At 43.2% G+C, this 20,563-nt stretch overlaps 2 protein-coding genes across 2 annotated transcripts in view; one reads left to right on the top strand and one right to left on the bottom strand.

Moving 5' to 3' along the window:
• Window positions 1-20,563, bottom strand: part of me1 (malic enzyme 1, NADP(+)-dependent, cytosolic) — a 110,604-nt gene that overhangs the window by 35,789 nt on the left and 54,252 nt on the right. The window contains exons 4-5 of the mRNA XM_084052863.1: window positions 3,720-3,795; window positions 2,306-2,467 (exon numbers count right to left, since the gene is read on the bottom strand). Coding sequence (XP_083908989.1) covers window positions 2,306-2,467; window positions 3,720-3,795 — 238 coding nt within the window. The remainder of the gene's footprint in view (window positions 1-2,305; window positions 2,468-3,719; window positions 3,796-20,563) is intronic.
• On the top strand, window positions 10,159-11,271 carry LOC311041563 (zinc phosphodiesterase ELAC protein 1-like; the record flags this gene model as incomplete). The annotated part of the gene is made up of 1 exon (XM_084051979.1): window positions 10,159-11,271. The coding sequence occupies one exon, from the start codon at window positions 10,159-10,161 to the stop codon at window positions 11,269-11,271; it is 1,113 nt and encodes a 370-aa protein (XP_083908105.1).

Here is a 20,563-nt window from a genome sequence, read left to right as displayed (position 1 = left end):
TAGATACATCATAAATGACATATGATGTCATAAACTGGCCAGAGCCTGTCTTGTTGATATTATGTTCTGCTCTACCCTTTGTCTCCAACATCTACCTTCAGACATTACCCTGTGCTGAAATCAACTACAGGAGGTCAAAAGTTACGATGAAGCATTCTGAGGGTTAAGTTGTAAAAGATAGAAAATAAATACGCCAATTTGATTGCATCTGTACACTCTCAAAGTGGAAATGTAAACAAATCAATTTGGTTCCACTTATGTTATATACTTCTGATTAAATACTTTGTAAACGAGGATCACTTTTATTTAGCGTCCATGTTATGTTGGAATCTCTGATCGAAATGATTTCAATCTGATAAATAATATAAAATAGATATTGTCCATGTAAATACAATTGTCTCTGAGATGCTCTATCTGTGTGTGTGTGTGTGTGTGTGTGTGTGTGTGTGTGTGTGTGTGTGTGTGTGTGTGTGTGTGTGCCAGTGCGTGCGTGCGTGCGCGTGCGTGCGTGCGTGCGTGCGTGTCTGCCCTCATCAAGCTGCATTCACACAGGAGGCGAAGATACAGTATTTTATGCGTTGCTTCATTCGAAACGAGAACTTCGCCCGAGTTGAGATATTTCTTTCTTTTTTTAAAAATTATATTTTTGGGGCTTTTGTGCCTTTAATGAAAGTGTAGGAAACAGGGAGAGAGATGGGGAGAGACATGCAGTAAAGATCGTCGGGAACGGGATGCACTGTCAGGCTACATTAGACCCTAAGTGCCCGGACCGCTAGGCCAGCTTGAGTTGAGATATTTCAACTTGAGCGAAGATGAGGAAGAGGCGAATTTCCCGGTTCGCCTCATTCACGCCAACATCTCGTCAATTTGCATCTTTGCATTGGCCTTTGTAGCCTACGTAAATCGCGCCCCACAGAAAAATATCTGTGTGAACACATTCAGAGTTAAATGAACACTGGGGATTTCACAGTGTACTGCACTGTACGTTCAGCAGTGCCGTGGGCAGCAGGCATCTGGTGCTGCTACGCCCTTTTCCAGAGCCAGGATGACTTGGTAAAAGTACACAGAGACCTTTATATATAGAAGTGTACACAGACTATTATTAGTAAGCTCCAGCTTAAGACTACAGACACGTGCTGTCCTGCCCAGGCCAGAGGATCATCTTTCCACTGTGAAAGCGAAGGCTCTACCATGGATACCATGAGTGGGGAAACAGGAGACGGAGAGGTGGAGGGTGTGTTCCGCTGGGCTGGCAGGCTGGCAGTGGTGTACAAAGTGCTCAGTGCCCAGTACTTGAGTCAAAGTATACTGTAGATACTCCTGGTCAAATGCTACTCCACTACTCCACTACGTGAAAGTTGCTCAGTCACATTTGTACTTGAGTTAGCAGCACTGGAATATTTGCTTTAAAAAATACTTAAGTATTCAAAAGCACAAATTCCAACGTACTTTACCTTTTATATCAATGCATTGCTGTATTGAAATTTAGTCATTTTCCAAAAAAAGTCAAAGGTTTTCCAGAAGTGGAGTGGAGTGAAAGTCACATAAATATCCAAAAATACAAATACTAAAGTGATGTACAGATACTAAAAAAATGTACTTCAGTACAATACTCTAGTAAATGTACTTAGTTACTGTTCACCGCTGGCTGGCTGGTACAGTAGTACTGTACCATCACTGACTGGCAAAGGAAAGAGGTGCTTTCCTAGCTGGCGTCTGTGACTGGAGCTGCTTAGCTCACTCGTGTACAAGGGTGTTTCCTGGTTGTAAAGTGTGAGAAGGTTTTCATGACTGTCATACACACGAATACACACAGCATACTCCTGACTGAGTGCTAAAGTTAACACCATGAACCCCAGCTGGGGTCCCTATTCTGGGCTTGTCATAAAACATTCTACGAAAATAGGCAAATATTCCGTCAAAAAAGGCTAAAATTAGGCAGAAATAGCAGATCTACAAGCGCACAACCCATAGTAATGCGATCCGTTGTGAGTTTGCAGATCGGTTATTTATGCAATTTGATCTACAGTACAACAAAGTATATAGGCTTTAAATGGTCAATTAATATTAATGTTAATAACACTCAGGATTTTACTGTGTACGAGGATTGTGGCTGGCTTTATTTCCTGTTCCGATATGCCCTGCGGATTATAAAATGCAAGGATTTCCGGATGCTTACGCGGGTACACATTTGAAGTAGCTGTTTTGCTAATCCGTACAGTGTCAGTACTTGTCGGACGCAGCGGGTAAAAGTAGATGTTTACATTCCACACTCGCTAGTCGAGACAGGTGTGTTTATCCTTACCTCATTGTCTGTGCCCACGTCCAGCAACACCGGCAGGCACTGTTGCGGCGGCATGCCTCCACAGGCCGTGTAGAGGGCCAGCTTGCCCACAGGAATGCCCATGCCATAGCAGCCCAGGTCCCCCAGCCCCAGGATCCTCTCTCCGTCCGTCACACACACCGCCTGCCAATCAACCGTGACGGTTAGTGATAATGCACCGAAGTAACGCCATGCTAATGTAAGACATAATCAGTTTAATCCGTTAAAAGCGGAGTCATTTTAGATTTTAGCGTTGTTGGCTATTCAAAAATAGCAGATAAGCGCGTCACTTTGTGCTGCGCTGCGAGCTTGTACATCTGCTATTTTTTAACACTTTGGAATAATCTTGAAAGCGTTTGAAACAATTTTAATGATTTTGAATTAAGAAAAAGTGTGAGAACTACTGATTTGGAAGGCATTCGTAGAATCGGCCTCGGGTCTTAATGGGTTAAGTGGGCCGCCGGTCCTTTGTGCAGCGGTAGATAAACAATGTTGGTGAAAACACCTTCTGGGAAAAACAAAGCTAGTTGATATTAACAGGTTTTAACATGAAAATAAATACCAGCGCAGCACAGCGCGTGTCCGTTCTACTCGTATAACACTCATAACAGTGTTCCAGCAGAAACCCTGCCCCAATCCCATTTCCACTGTACCTCTGGGCTCTTTGGCTCTATGCTCGCTCGTCACCTAAGCAGCGGCAAATAACAGTTCTCATGAGCGTGATTAATAGTGAAGGAAAACATTGATTGTGTAACATTTAAGGTCATCACCGAAGGCACCGGATTCTTCAGTAAACGTTCCTGATTGTGAGGAAGTGCTTGAACGGCGTGACGCAGAACACTCTGGCATACAGCTTTTATGGGATGTCGTCATTGTTTTTCTTTTTACTTTTAATATGTAACGTGCATAATTCATATTATTAAAAGGTGCGCTGCATTGCTGTCATGGGGATTCACTCATTTCCTTAATGCGTGGGTATTTGACAGAAAAGCTGCCTAAGGCCTGTCCCTGTCTTGGCTCCAGTTTGCCCTTTCTTTATTGAGAAGTTAAGTCGGGCATATTTGAAGAGTTTATGATCTGTAAGAGGCAGTGTGGCAGCGGAGACGTAAATGCCATCCTGTTGACAGCCATGAACAGGTGGCTCATGCTGCACATTCTATATCTGACATGCCAAGAATACCTGGCACCTTTCGTCATGCCATACATGACTGAGTCATGAATTGCAAATTGCTGCTGTTGGAGACAGCTCTGGGATACAGGGTCAGTGGTTGCACCGTGCATGCTCTTCATACTCACCAGTGTCAACACCAAGGCCTTATTGATAACTAATATTTACGAGTTGACAAGAGGATGGTAGTGGTCACTGACTGGGGTCCTTGGTGGAGGAATAACTTACTCGTATGTCCATTTCGGGCCAGCTCTGGAGCAGGGTGGAGATGTGACCGCGGTCATGAATCGTGATGAAAAGTCCCCTGGAATAGATCAACACAGACAAGAGGAAAAATCAGCTACACAGAAGGGTTTGAGATCATTTTGGACATATCCAATAGTCATCACATCACTAGGAAGCACAACAAAACAACAACTTCCATTTATTGTCAAATGATGTCTTTGACGTCAAAACAAATTCACAGGAACAAAAAAAACAAAACGTTTAGGCTTTTCAGAGAAGGTTGGGGTGCTGGGTTTACAGCTATCTGTTAAACCACAGTATTAAATATAAACCACTAAATGCTGATAACACTTGGAAGACCAACGTTGAGGCCCAGCGAGGCTCTCTGAGGGGAGTCTGTATTGGACCACTGAACCCTCCAACCCACGCTCTTATTCATCCATCCTACCCATACTCCCTCCCTGCCTGTATCTATGGCAGATGTGTCCTTTGCTCCCCATGATAAAGAGATAAGCCCCATGTGTGGGATCCGGCCCCTCGGCCCGATCCAGTGAATACATCTGGTTACGATGTGTACTGTAGGCACCATCTCCTCCATGTGTGCCAGTGGCAGTAAAAACATCACTATTTGTAAAAATCTACTCATAAATACTGACACATCCCAGGGCAAACGGAGGTGGAAAAAGAGAGCGAGAGGGGGGTGGGGGGGGTTACTCCGAGCGTGGTAACAGCCTGAAACACTGTTAAAAGGCACCGGTATGTAAGGAAATACAGAAAGAAGAAAGAGAGAGAGATGTAAAAGTGTCATGTAAAGTGCCTTGATAAATTGACTTGATGAGGTAAGCCATGCTGTCAGTTCCTATTTCAAATTTCTGTTTATTTGACCATTTCTAGGTCGACTGACCACATTCACAAGGCGGGCAGACAGTTTTGTCTTAATGCTGCGTTCACACTGGCAGCTACAAAGCCACAAGCTACCATTAATTGTCAATGGAAGACAGCGACATGAAATTACAAAGCGACGCTCGACGTTTGTAGCTGCTACAAAATCTACAAAAAGCTACAATCCGAGTCGAGCTGGCTCCAACTGCAGCTACAAAACAACGACGTGTTGTTTAGCCATTTACACTCACCTTCTCTCCTCCCACAATTCTTGCTTGTGATGGGGGAAAACTAATTATTTCCGTCAACCAGTTCTGTGTTCTTTTTAAACCCAGGCTTTATATTTGCTTTTATATTCAGACGCATGCTTAACGTCAACAAGTGTGTTGGCGATCAATAGCGACTCTGCGACAGATACTGTATGCGTCGCTTTGCAGTGGTGTAAAGTAACTAAGTACATGTATTTAAGTAATGTACTTAAGTACAATTTTGAGGCATTTTTACTTTACTGGAGTATTTCCAATTTTCAGTACTTTTACTACTCCACTACATCTCAGAGGCAAATATTGTACTTTTACTCCACAACAATTATTTGAAAACTTTAGTTACTAGTTACTTTGTAGATTTTGATTATTATTACAAAACATACACTAATCACTTCAGCCCTATACATTTCGGCCATTTGAAAATAGCCGATCTACAAGCTCACAATGCGTCGCGATGCGACGCATTGTGAGCTTGTAGATCTGCTATTTTCAAAGATTTTTATGCATTTGAAAACTTGCGAAATGGGACCTGTGTGAACACAGCATAATGGTAATGCAGACTGTACTTTGAGCTGGTTTGAGGGTCAGGTGTCAACACGCACATGAGCACAATATGCACCGCTGAGACCGAGCGGCGACCAAGGCTCATCACAGAAAGGTGTCATATCAGTTCCCTTGGGAAAGCTCTAAACCTAAAACAACATCCATTTCGAAATTCAACCTCTGTGATTTGAGAACTATAGGTTTTAGGTCAGTTTCCACGTCATGTGTTTTGGAGTATATATGAGATGTGTGTGCATGCGTGCATGCGTTCGCGCGCGTGCGTGCCTGTGTGTGTATGTGTAAATAGATGCCGAGCATGCTGATGGATGATCAGTCAAGAGTTCGAGTCACATGATACCAGTTAAAAGGCAAGATAGCTGACACAAGACACATGGCGGCCCATGTCACTAGCCACAGGGCTCCACATATTTGGCCTTCGAGTGTAAACTTTGTGTCTTCATTCCCACTTTAGCTGGATCCGCCATGAGTTTGAGCTTGTCTTTCCAAAGCAAGAAAGGAGAGAGAAACCATGCAGAAACAAGTAACAGTGGAAGTCAAGGAAGGAAGGAAATTTATGATTTATTGTGAGAAAATATGACTGATTGAATGCAGGCACAAAAGGAAGAAATTATGTGAGAGAGAGAGAGAGAGAGAGAGAGAGAGAGAGAGAGAGAGAGAGAGAGAGGCACAAGCATAGTAAGTTTGCCTGTCTTGGAGCTACAGTATTAGGACAAAGCCTTGTTTCATTCAGTGCTAAGACCTGTGAAGGTCAAACAGAGGTCACTGGACCTAAGGACCTATGTTATGCTATCCTAAGCTGCCCATCACACTAAACAGTACCACCTTTCTCTCCAGCCATGGAACGGCTTAAGATGACCCTACTTAACACTTGACCATCGGTGATCAAACACAAGCATGCGCACATGCAAGCATCCTGTCTCAAACATACCATGAGCATTACCACAGTCTGAATGACGTTTGTTCAGCTGTAAGAGACTGCGTTGAGGTGGATATCATATACATTGTGTGTGTGTGTCTCTCTGTGCGTGCGTGTGTGCGTTTGTGCTGTGTGAGAGAGAGACAGAGAGAGAGACAGAGAGACAGAGAGACAGAGAGGAAGAGACAGGAGTGTGCGCGGCCTGCTGTGTGTTTGCTTGAGGGATCAAGCCAAGAGGGAGCTGAGCGCCTGCCAATTCCAGCATTATAAAGGATTCAGGGAGAAAGAGGGCCATCAGTTCTGAAAGGATAAACGTTTGATTCCAAAACACAGGTGTTGGAAAACATCTCCTCAAGATGGATCAGAGCAGACAACGAGGCTAATGCTGACTCCTAATCTCTGTTTCCAGTACAATGTCAACCCAAATGTTACCAAAATACAGTATATTACAGGAGGATTAACAGTTTACATTTCTGCTCTCTTCTATCACTTGCATAACAGATTTTCTTTCTCAGTGTCACTTCGACTTGCTAATTGCTTTCAGTGAAGCTGTTGACTATACGTGACCCTAACAAGCTTTGTGAGGTAGAGCTGGAATGATGAAGAAGATGTCAGCTTTGTCCCTGACCCTGTAATAATCAAGACCCCAGGACCGGGAAGGGGGGCTTTTTGAAGCAACGTTTCCCAAGTGGCCAAATCTGGTACTGCAATCGACCTCAACCAGTTCATGGGCTCGACCAATGGGTTCGCTCGTGGAGGTATTTTGTGACGTAGACGCATAAAGGACACTAATGTCATTGTGGTTATGACCTCAAGACTCAACGAATACCCGGAAGTAGGGTGTCCCTAGGGATGTAAGTAATGGGTGAGTGACTTTCATTGAAATGAGAGGCCGGGAATATACTGTATACTGTAGCTCTATGTTAATAATACTTCCCCAAGACTGACAGTCACACATCTCCCTGAACCCATTGCGATTAGTGGAACGATACACTCTTTTAAAAAAATAAAATCAACTTCAAAGATGCACTCTGCTCTCAACTAGGTAGCTTAAACAACGTTAACTGGCAAGTTGCAAAGTGCTGTCTGCCCCTCCCACCCCCAAAGACACACACTACTCCAGTCACAGTGAGACAAGCTGATATGGACTATGCTCATTTCATAAAGAGACCAGAAGCACAAGATCAACAGGTCTGGCGTTCCCTGTGAATTATGAGGCCGACGGCAGAGAGCAGTCTATAAAAAGGCTATGTTACTTCGCATCTTCCACACAAGAGTAGGTTAGGTCAGTGGGAATACCTCAAATATGGCAACTCATTGACTCAGACATCACCCCAGTATGTCAGTAGGTGGAACTAGATGAAAACAAGGACAAACACTCAGGCTACAAGCCTCCCCTTCAGCATTTAAGCAGCCATCCGCACCCGATTCAGGTGGAAAAATAAATCACCACAGCGATTGATACATTTATTTCCGCGGATATGAGACATACTCTGTATTACAAAACGCAGGCTTTACGAACATGCTTAATGAATTCAGCCTGTTACACTATTCCTTTACGGCCCCATAAAAAAACAGAACTGTTTATTTTGTTTGTATTTGTTTATAACTACTACAATACCACTTTATGTAGCAACGTTCCATCATTGTTCAAAGTAAAGAAAGTTCATACTTTATGTTTATGATGTTATAGTTTCAATTAATTTAAAATAAAAAAAAGCAAGGACATTTCTCTGGCATTTGTACTTTTTTTTTTGCTGTATTGAAAATGTACCGATCCGTGGCATCACTGTGCCTTATCAAACCAAACCATTAATTTAGATGTACCGATCCGTGGCATCACTGTGTCTTAAATCAAAAACGTTGTACTTAAGTACAGTACTTCAGTAAATATACTTAGTTACTTTCCACCACTGACACAGACACACAACCCTCTGAACCATATGGCATCATACACATCTCGAGTTGTAGAAAGCTTGTATTGTGCAGCATACAATTCAGGAATGTAGTCTTCCTTCAATCCATCACCATTGTGCTCAAGATAATAGCAAGAATCAATGCAATAATTTTTAATTAGCAACATAACTATTATTTTTAATACATTGTAACCACACAGATGCTGTGCACAGGGTGAGCGCTTTCAGCAAGAAACACTGAGCTTGTGAGGATATGTGTGTGTGTGTGTGTGTGTGTGTGTGTGTGTGTGTGTGTGTGTGTGTGTGTGTGTGTGTGTGTGTGTGTGTGTGTGTGTGTGTGTGTGTGTGTGTGTGCGCGCGTGTGCGTGTGTGTGTGTGTGTGTGTTAGGGCACTGCAGGGTTGAGCGGCCTGCTATAGCTCCTCCTAGGAGGTTTGTGTGGTGAAAGCACAGAGGGCAAAGAAAACACCCCGACAGCCAAAGTGAAAACCCACAGTTCAGGCTGCTTCCCACGTCATGACCCCAAAACACACTGTGAAGTCCAGAAGGCGGCCCCCCTCTTGAGCAGTGACCCGTGTCCTCAGCAAACACGACCAGCAGGGGAGGGGCAGCCACTCACCCAGAACACATCCGCCAGCCCCTCACACATCACCCCCAAAACCTCATCTCTCAACACTCGTTAGCCATTACATCGGGTCCAACTGACAGAAGCTAGGGGATGTATATCGGAGGGAAGGGACCGGTCAAACTGCTGCTAAAGGTCCAAGTGTTCTACTTTAAGAAAATCACCCAAGAGCATAGGCGGCTGGTAATGAAGGCTAGGGTAGGCTAAGCCTTCCCAAATGTTATGCTGGGAAATTCTAGGAAAATATATGTGCGCAGCATTATTTAGTACATTTTTTGATAATAAATCAGTCAAATCAGGCAAAAATAAGAATTAAATAACATTACCCTAACCTAACCCCGAAATAAAGTAACAAAAAACTGAAAAGAAACAAACAAAATCCGCATTTATTTGCGCCCGTGCGCGCGGCCGACCCCCCAGCCTCAAGCCAGATCTCCTAGCCTTCCCAATTGTCAGGCTCACCCGCCGCCTATGCCCAAGAGGAAATAGCGGCACTCCAAAATAAAGATGCAAGACTTACGGTATTATATGTTAGTGATTCTCAGCCTTGAGCCACAGACTCCAGAGAAAAAATGATCGAATCAAGTGGATCTCAGGATCCACATGGATCCACATTCAATGTGGATCTCGGACTTCATGTAGTCAGTCGTCTATGATATATTTATGACGTACTGTATGACACCATTTGGGCAAGGTTTCAGTCTGATCAGAGCCCTATTGACTTCATTTGTATTTTTTTAGAAAATATTATTATTACAGACAGACACACAGACAACACAGACTGATCCTCTTAAAAACACACTTCTGCAGAGCCATACCGTAAATAAAAACAAGACAGGGTCTAATAACTGCGTGGAATCTCTGTTTACTGCTGTCACAAGCCCTGCTTACACCTACAGTGCTAGTTAGTCTCTGACCGACCCTGGTTACGTCAACATTGTGCCATGCCGTCCCTGTCACGCCCAAATATGGAGTTCCATACTGTAGGTATACTGTCACTGCAACGTCACGTTAGGCCACATCATGCCACGTCATCATCTCTTCAAAAGCTGAAATCTAGACTCTTACTCTCAGAATCTGCCAATTTCTTTTCTCTTGCGTTTCCTGTTTTTAGTTTGCTAGTTTGGTTCCCATACCATCTTGTACTTTATGTTTCAACGTTTCTGATTTTGACCATGTTGTAAAGCCTTGACCATTGACGTGTGACATACTATACCTCCAACGTGGTGGGAAATGAAAGCCCCCGTCAATTAACATAATTTCTTTAGGGGGAAATGACAATGGATCTTACTTTTCTGGGGACTGGGTCTGCCTATCCGTCCCCGCACCGCGGCGCCTCAGCACTGGTCCTGAGGACCGAAGGAGAATGTTGGCTGTTCGACTGCGGCGAAGGAACCCAGACCCAGATCATGAAGAGCCAGCTGAGAGCCAGTCGAATCACGAAAGTGTTCATCTCCCATTTGCACGGGGATCACCTGTTTGGCCTGCCTGGTTTCCTGTGTACTATGAGTATGAACACCAAGCCAAGCCTCACCCAGCCTCTACCCTGTGTGGATATTTATGGACCCAGGGGCCTTAGGCACTTCCTCAGGGTGACTCTTGGTCTGACGGGGTCACATCTTCTCTTCCCTTACGCAGTGCATGAACTGGAACCGACCCCGGACCAGAGTCCACCGAAAGGACAGCTCGGCCTCGAACTGACGACAGAACGTGGTCCTCTCCACCCTCAGGAGCGTCCTGGGAGGACCATCACCCTGGACGCCTCCAATGACTGCTACCACCTTCTAGAGGATAAGAGGTTTGTGGTCAAGGCCTTCAGGTTGTTCCACAGTATCCCATCCTTTGGCTTCTCCATTCAGGAGCAGGAGCGGCCTGGGAGACTGAACACTGAACTGCTTCAGGAGTTGGGCCTGAAGTCAGGACCACTTTATGGGCGCCTGAAAGCCGGCAAGTCAGTGACATTAGAGAGTGGACGTGTGGTGTCCTCTGGGGAAGTATTGGAAGAAGCCATTCCGGGGAGGAAAGTCTGCATTCTAGGGGACTGCAGCTCAGTCACTGGAGAAGGAACATTGCGGATGTGCAACAAAGCAGACATTTTGGTTCACGAGGCCACCCTGGGAGATGAGCACCAAGAGAAAGCAGTGGACCATGGGCACAGTACACCTAAAATGGCTGCAGGAGTTGCCCGGGCATGCTGTGCACGGAGGCTTGTACTGTACCACTTTAGTCAGCGGTACAAGCCGTGTGCTCTGCAGAAAGAAGGGGATGAGGGTGACATTACAGACCTCAAGAGACAAGCTGAGGATGCTCTACAAGGCAGTGGTATAGAAGTGACTCTGGCCGAGGACTTTCTCACTCTGCCCATACCAATCAAAAGATCACGTTAATGCTCTAGATTTTGGATTATTTATATTAATAATTGATATGGATAAATTCCCTGGAAAATAAATAGAACCCACTCACTAGATACAAATGAAATAATAATTTGAATTCAGCAAGTAAGAAAATTGCAATTGTCATTGACAGATATAGAAAACATGGTGTTTTGCCATCATTATACTGGGTTACATCATCTGCCTTGAGAATACGGTTAATTCTAAATAAAATACAAATATTTGGTTCTGTTGAAAATCAGCTATTGTAGATCAGTCTTTAATCTTTTCATACAGTGTGGAAAGGCCAGAAACATATGTTGCATACTCTATTCTGTCCAACTCCCTACCTGTTCCAGCCATCAGACAGCTGGAGCTGTCATTGTACTCAGATGGCTGTTATTGTTAGACTAATGACTTTCTCATTGACGCGTATGACGGCCATCTTGAAATACTGTAACTTAATGGTTATGCAACAGGATTGAAAGCCATGCTGTCTCGAGTGTCTCAGACGGGGTGTGACAGCAATCTTACACCAGCCGCTCGGAGAGACGGACAGGGAAACACTGATACCTCACTGGTGATGCGCTGTAATCCTAGCCTGCATGACTCTGATGCACCATGAAATCCTCAGTGTTAATTTAACCCTGAGAGCGTACAAATGTAACCAAATTGACCGCTACGGGTCCATTTGGTTACATTTGTACACTCCCTGAGTTAACGGATACATTAACACTGAGGATTTTACTGTGTGGAGTAGGCGTCTGTTATACCGCATGTTCATTCTATGCGGCATGCATACATGAGAACTGAGGACAATGGGGAGAATTGAAACGAAACTGTGTGAAAGTACAGAGAGAACCCTACAACAACATCAGACAAAAAAAACATGTCTTAACTTAGTCTGTCTTCAGTCAGACAAACACATTTATTCAATAAGACACTTTGGTCATTTCCGGTAGTTAGGCCCCATGAATATAAAGCTGCAGCATTAGTCCAACATTAACACTGAATTTATACTCAAAGCAGCTGCTGGACTGCATGATATTACAAATCATTTTATTCAAAGCTCAATTTGCATTTTAAGAGATTGAAGTTAGTCAACTGGCCCTCAGAGAGACCGAAACATTAAGTTACCACTGGAGACAAGAGACTAAAACTCAGGCATTTCATTAGAGAAGCAATTAAACCTATTAGACGTTCGCACAAGATCCGGATAGGCGGAAACTTTCCGCGCAGCTTGCTGTCACCGTCGGCACAAGCAGAGGGCCAACAGCATCAAAAATTATAAATATTGGCTGCCATATTTGTTTATATAGTATTGTAATGACCCAAGCTTTGCTCACACGAAGAACAAGCCATGCCAACGATTGTTCACAGAATTTACTCTTTATTGTGGCAACTGCATACAACATGACTACACAAACCAACCCAACATCAATGGGGAAAGGCAGGGGGCGATGAGAACAAACAACCATCACAGTCGTGGTGTTACAATGAATCACATATCAACGTAAATGACCAAAAAGAACACCATGACACAACCATCATACACATAAAGTCCCACAACATAATCCCCCAAAATATTTCCGTATTCAAATAGACATAAAAAACACAATAAACAGGGGCCATACTGGGAAATATCATTCCCACAACAACCGTGACGCTACAGTATTATCATTCTGGCTAACATAGCGACAATGGAAACAAGCCCCTAAGGCTTTTTGAGTTATGCTTTTAACAATCATTGTAAATCATCTCTCACCTCTCTACTAATTGCAAACTGTTAATAAAGTCAATCAATCAATCAATCAATCAATCAATCAATCAATTAGTGCCTGGTAAGGTAGATATCAATGTAGTAGTTCTTATTTGTTAAAAACCCTGTAGCCCCAATTGAAATCTGATGTTTCGCCATGTGCACATTTTTATTTAGCCTATTTAAATCACGATTGTTTTGACTCCCAAGTGTACCGACTGGTAAAACTCTGTGGTCACACACACACTTAATTTTGTATGTTCATCGTCACCCCAGGGCACAGCAAGTCTGACAAGCCGCAAACCACTCTTCATTGAAGTAAATGTTGGCACACTCAATCAACAATACTTTATTCAAAGTGTTCACAATACAAGGTGGCCCGGCTGGTGTAGCGGTCCGGCCACCTAGGCTTCAATGTAGCCTGACAGCACGTCGTGGTTCCGGGGTTCGAGTCCCGTTCCAGCCAATAATTTGATGACCAGCGGAGTCTCCGATAGTGTCATCCATGGGGTGAGTAATCGATAAAAAAAGTTATTTTGGGGGTGAACTATCCCTTAAAGCTTTGAGCAGAGGGCAACAGACGGTCAGGAAGAGCCGTTTGTGAAATGATAACTACAGTACATGAGCCTCTCGCTCCTTCCAAAGCCAACACGGAGCAGTGAGTTGTAGCCACGTGACCTCTGCAGCCGTGTCCGGACTATATCGTCGCTGTCGGGTGGAAACCTCATATGTCCAAAACTTACTTTTCAGGATTCAAATTTCAAAACAGCAAAAGTAGCAGATCGACAAGCTCAAAACACGTTGCTTCGCACCACATTTTGAGCTTACAGATCTGATACTTTTGATACTGTTGTGTGACGCTGTAGTATGATCAAGTGGGGCATTAATTTACAAAAAAACACAAAAACTGTTGGAGATGGAGATAGGAAGTTTCTGCCGGCCGACAGCAACGATATGCAACAACCCCAAACAATTTGGACAAGTTGCTTTCAAGGCAAACCAAGCATCGCTTCCCACGCCAACTTTTGAGGCTAAAAGGTTAGGTTCCCCGCGGACTGAACGCAAGGTTTGGCTTGGTACTTTGATTTGTGTTGAATATTAATAGTCCATTTGCTTGTGTCAATAGACTGAAAACACATTGGTATGAGGCCCTGTGGGGCCTATATACTAGCAACACATGCTGTCCAGGCTGCCTGTCTGTCATTCTGTCGGGGGAGTGGGGTGGTGCATCCTCTGTGGGCCGCGACAGCAACGAGACGGGGTCAAGGCGCAAGAGTGGACTAACAGGCGAAATAGGGAAAGAAAATACAAGAGTCGAGAGGGGGGAGTTCAGGAACACACACAAACACACACATACATACACACATAGGCATGTATGGACACACACACACTCAAACACACACACACACACACACACACACACACACACACACACACACACACACACACACACGTACAGAAACATTAGCATACACCAGGAGTGCAAGTAATTTCTACAACTGGATGTGGTATCTAACCACAAGCTGTACAAAAGAACTGACTGCACAATATTTGAGACATGAGGTTGTCCGCCTTGCTTCCCCCTCTAAAGTGGCACTTAATAAGCTAATGGATTCTACTGGAGCTCAGTAGAAGCCATTAGCTAATGACTTGCCTTCTACTGACAGTAAAATAAGATAAAATAAAATAAAAAATGTCCCTGTAAAGCTGGTCATCCTGGAAACGGAGACAGTCATCTTTTACAGCAGAGCGACAAATAAATTGAATTAAAAATAGTGGGACGGTGGAAGGAAATAAAAGCGATCCAAGTTACCACAAAATTAAATTTTTATTTCTGAGAATGGACCCATGGGCTGGGTACATCTACTCGCTGGCTGTTTCTTTTAAGGATCGTTAACTGACAAAGCACACAAAAGTGTAGCTGTTGGCGTAATGCATTAAGGGCAACACGCAGCCAAGTGGTCGACTGAACCAATATCAGCATGTGGCGCAGGGAGAAGAGCCAGCAGAAGGCAGGACCCTGGCAGTGCCCATCAATAGGCAATGCCCAAGCCAGGGGCCTGTGCTGACGCAAGCTCCGCTTGCCTGGTTTAAAAATAACTAATTACAATGGAACAGAATGGCATCAAAGGAACTAAATATATGGCAGAGCTCGAGATGGAAAAAGTGTTCAGTAATAAAAAATAAATAAATGAAATAAAGGATTGGAGACAAAAGGGGAATCTGGAAGGTGGATGAATAATTCAGCCTCAGCTGGACAAACAACTCCATCTGTCTCTCTCTCCCTCTATTTCCCGTCTCTTTCTTTAGCTTGCTTTGTAAACTGCGTAAAATCCCTGTCAAAATCCAGTTTTAAACCAGTTGTGCAGGGATGTCCAAGGCATGTATTGTATGGAATTATGATGTGAAATGTCTGTCTGTCTGTCTGTCTGTCTGTCTGTCTTCTCTCTTTCTCTAACAGTCTCCACAGACAATGCACTCTTCTTCTGGTTCCCACTCTCCAACGCACATCAGCTCTTGATAGAATTCCATTGCATGGCAGGTGTTCAACACACTGCCTAAAACATCCTCTTTTTCTATAAAAACCAATGGGGAGAGACAATTCCTATCCCTGGCCTTGGAAATTCATAACCTGTAGACCTTGGCCCCTTTCTACTGCAGCCCATTGAAGAATACAGGCCAGACAGACCTCCTCTGCTGGCCAAAACAAATCTTCCTCCACAAAGCCTTCCAGATTGGGAAAAGAGGGGGCAGGAAGCTCTGCAGAAAAAAAATATCGCCAAACGAGTGAATGGTCCAATGCCAATTTGATAGGCCTTTCATCACACTGAGCGTCATAACAAAGCATAAAAGGGCAGTGAGTTATGCGACGACTTGAACGTGATGAAAAGAGCAACCAGGAAGTGTGAGTTTCTGTGAGTTCGTGGCCTGTCACCTACTGTACTTGTAGGTATCCAGACGAAAGCCTCGAGAGTGCAGTTTCTCTCAACAGCCAGTTTTGCATAACTCAGACGTAAGAAACAGAGGGAAAAGCCAGCTCTTCCAGATAGGTTCCTGCTAAAGGAATCAGAGCCGCAGACCTGCTGAACCCAACTAGCTATTTAGATTCGTTTCAACCATACGCATCTAGGTTTTCCATTCATTTGCCTTTTTCGCACAGATCCTGACATTTTGGGTTAGGCCAATGACGTTTTTTGCGTGGGTTGCAATTCATTGGATTCGCTATTCGACTTAGCCAGCAATTGTGCCATGACCAAATGCAGCGTGTTTATTTGCAAATGCTACTTTGTGTTAGCAACAGTGGTCACGAGTGGATCACGTTGTGCATACATAGGAAAACTCCATTATGTTCTCCAAAACTCAAATAAGATCCTCTTTTCAGAGAGGATATACGTAACGCTCCATGACAATGGGGGAGGGGTGAAAAGGGATATAGAATCACTGAGCGCAGTATGTATGACTATGATTCATGAGCCATGATATTCATATTAACATTCAAAGAAAATCTGGGATGTCTGAGGATGAGGATGGGCAGATGGCTGTAAAACCGATGCACAGACACTTCAGGAGTGTCTGATTCTATGTAGTACACACAGTAAAATCCTCAGTGTTAATTTAACCACGAAGGGTCCATTTGGTTACATTTGTTCACTCTGAGTTACAAATGGATAGATTTTACTGTGCAGCTAAGCAGATAATTGAGAAGACATACTGTTTATGTCTATATGACACTTAAAGAAATGCCAAGAAAAACATATACATCACCAGAGAGAGTTGATGTGTCAGAATAAAAGAAGGAAGCAATAAATAATATTAAAGCAGTTAAGAGGACAGTGTTATGGGTCTGCTTAATGCATACAACCTGGATAATCATCAATCCACAGAAACATAAATAAGATAACTGGGAAGTGTATTATACAAGATGCTGACATGTAGACTATATGCCATTTACTGCTGGTTGTCATGGACCACATACTGTAAGATTGTAGGGTAATATTGTAACATTTTCTTTTCATTAGTAGAAGATGCATTTTTGTTTTTGTTTTATTGCAATGGAATGATCTTTCATAACAAAACATAATACACGAGACAATATGGTTTGAATATGTGGTCACCAGTTTGGTCTGACGGTGCCATTTTTTCCAGTCATCATAAAACCCACGTAAACTATAAAATAAAACAGATTTTCCACCTGGATACCACAACACAGGATTGTTTCTGTAAATATGACATGGTTGTTATTACATCTGCTGCAATTTTAACTGCCCCGTCCCTCATCCCACTGCTATTTTAACCATGCACCTTATGTATATATCATGCACCTTATGTAAATATTTCACACTGCCCATATTGATACCTGAACTGTTTTTATGTTTCTTTCTTTCTCTATTTCTTTCCACGTGTCTTGAAAGTGGAATTGATGGAGCTTGCACGACAAAGAATTTCACTCACTTTTTTACACTTGTAAACCTGTGATGTGACAAAAAGGTTGAGGTGAGTTCATTATTCTGTAATCTTCCCTTTCACCCTGCTTCTCTACCTGTTTCTACTATTCTCTCTGTAAGGCCCTAAGGAGGTTAGTCGTGCCTGCCTGAATACTATGGCGGACTCCCTGCGATGCTTCCTTCCGAACAGCGCATTCACCAAATGGAAGAACTACAGCATTCAAGTCTTGCACACATTCATTCATTATGTTTAGCTTCTCATAATAAATCAGTTAAACGCATCTTGATTGATGGTGTGGTCCTTGTTAGTGAAATTTGTTTTCAGACAGCACAGACCAGATTAAATACAGTAGAGTATGTGATCACTGGATGCTTAGCAATGTCGTGGTTTAAAATTATAGACTTCATAGACTAGCCTGCCAAGGCGTCTTCCAAGTTAAATTGCGTTTGTCATACTTTATTTACATGTACTTTTTTATTACAGCACACACTGGGTCAGAGTTTGGTCTGGGTTTTATTTCCTGAGAAATGCTCCGAATGTGTCAAAGTGTTTTAGAGCACTTGCTTATTATGGAGATTAGCGAGATAAAACGTGAATAATACAAGAATGCTCACGTCAAGAGGAATTAATCCAGTCCTTTTCTTATCTTTTGTGTTCCCACAGTTTTGAAAGCCCAGGGGATAAAGATCAAATGTTCAGCATATCCAGAAATGGACTGCTCTAAAACTACACAAGTTTTGGCTGTGCTATATTTTCCACCATGGGACAAGTCTTGCTGTCTTGAAACTGAGAATGTATAACACTGTACTCATAAAAACGTTGGAGGACAAAACAGGGACAGGTCATCGAGGGTGAGCTTGGGTGGAGTGCATTTTCAGACACTAAGAAAAGTATACAGTAACTCCGAGAGTGTACAAATTACGGGTCCATTTGGTCCCATTTGTGCACTCTCTGAGTTAATTAACACTAGGGAATTTAGGAGTACCTGCAGAGAAATCACGATACCAACGTATGGATGTTGTTACTTGTTAATGCATAATGCGTTTCACAAGCTCTCATCAAACTAACTCTCTGGCACTGTTAATTCTGTTTAATGCTTATAAAAAAGCACTCTAATCACTGTCCAAGCACGCAATGTTCTGCCTTTCCTGGAGCTCAGCAAAGTATATGCATCACAATGGTTAGGAGAGGTAAGTAAGATAGCAGATGATTTGATATAGCTAGAGCCAAAAAGAATGAACCCTAATATAAAAGCACTAGCATAATTCTTATTGCATGCGCGCATCTGTGCATGCATGCATGCATGCATGCGTGCGTGCGTGCGTGGTTGTAGGGGGATATTAACGGTATAGATGCAACATTAGTGTCGGTGTTTACAGTTCTGAGGGCGTTTTGATTGGCTCTGTCACACAGAGGCTGAGTGCGTGCAAATGGATATGTCTAATAAGTTCATAAACCACATGGACAAGTTTTCATTTTCTAATTGTGCCAAATGTATGACAGTGCCATGGGTGTTTACAGCCAAAGCAAAGCTGCAAGCTGATTAGGCTGTCAAAACAAGAAGTAATTAGTTTTTAGGGCCCCATTCACATTAATTCAACAAGCACTTTAAGCACTAAGCACAACGATGATGAACATTTAAAGTTTGTCCTTTTTCACACACCACATTCCAAAACATACCTGTCTGTCACAGCATTCACAGAAATATGGCTATGCCTTATCTTGGGCAGATATGCAAGTGTTGCCCAGTGCTACTGATTGCTCTGTTATCTGTTGTATTAGCTCTTATCAGCAGCAACAATTGTCCCTCATTAGTTTGGCAGGTTTTATCAGTCATTTGGCTGAACATAACAGGCAGCCCACAGGCAGAGCTATATGGTATACAGCAAAGGGACTATCAGGCGTACAACTTAACCTAAGCTGACATCAATACCTGATCTATCATTTCCCAAATTCTCCAAAGACATACAGTAACAGTACAGCATAAACTGTGTTATTTCAGCCATTAACCACTTAAGCCCTCTATGGTATACTTCTTTGACTGGGGCTCTATACTTGTTGCCCTCCGCTTTTCTCTCTACAACACATTTATTGAGGGTAAATAGCTGATGTACAAGCTCTCAAGGCGTTGCGTTGCAACGCATGAGCTTGTAGATATGCTATTTTTGGAAAATGTTTGCCCCAGAACAGGGACACTAGGTTTCATGTGGTCAACATATGCTGACATTAATATCTGACATTATCATTTCTCCAATTCTCCACAGATGTACAGTAAAGCATACACTGTTATTCCAGCCATTAACTGCACATCTGATTTGAAGTTAAACCCATAAACTTGGAGACATGAAATGGGTGAGCAGCAGCTGATATGGTCTGCACATCATCACATTCCCCCGTTGGTAATTCTCTGTTAGAGGGAAACAACAATATGGCGCATGTGAAAATGAAGCCCAAAGTGCCACACCTGGAAAAACAGGAAAGCAAGAGTAAATCACATGGCCTGTTTGACTCAGTGACCACAGACTGTCAAGGCGCATCATGCTCAGTAATGAATGCAGGTCCAAAGAACTTCATCAACCGTCTTGCCTCCTGCCAATACCAAGTATCATCACCCACTGCTTAGCTAGCAAACAACCTGCAGTACATTGCAAGAAGAAGAAAAAAAAGACTTTCAGCCCAATTGCACCTGTCAACTTTGATGTTGCATGTCGTACACTGTATATATGACAGGATGTACTTCTGACATTATCCTGTCAATCTTTTGACTGAGTTATATGTAGACATAAAGTTGAAAAGAGAAACCCAGAGATTGCAGATGACGCTGTGCCAATAAGGTTGGAAAGCAAGGGGGGAATTTTTTTTCTTTTCATTTTGGTTGAGATTTTCCATTCACTCCGGAGGAAACAATGCTGGATTCAGTGAAGGCTTTTCCATGGACATACGTAGTTTAATGCGGTGGTGCTGGTGTGTGTAGTAAGTACAGTATGTATGTGTGTGCATGTATATCTGTGAGTTCACTCTGGTCACCTCTCATACAGTAGAGTACGTACAGTATAATGTGCATGGCTGCCGTGGCGTATTAGATCTCCCACAGGGCCAGCT

This window comes from Gymnoscopelus microlampas (genome assembly GCF_963454915.1).
Source record: "Gymnoscopelus microlampas genome assembly, chromosome: 3".
In the NCBI taxonomy this organism is placed as follows: Eukaryota; Metazoa; Chordata; class Actinopteri; order Myctophiformes; family Myctophidae; genus Gymnoscopelus; species Gymnoscopelus microlampas.
The sequence above is the reverse complement of the archived record's forward strand: the minus strand, read 5'-3'. Positions and strand labels throughout refer to the sequence as shown.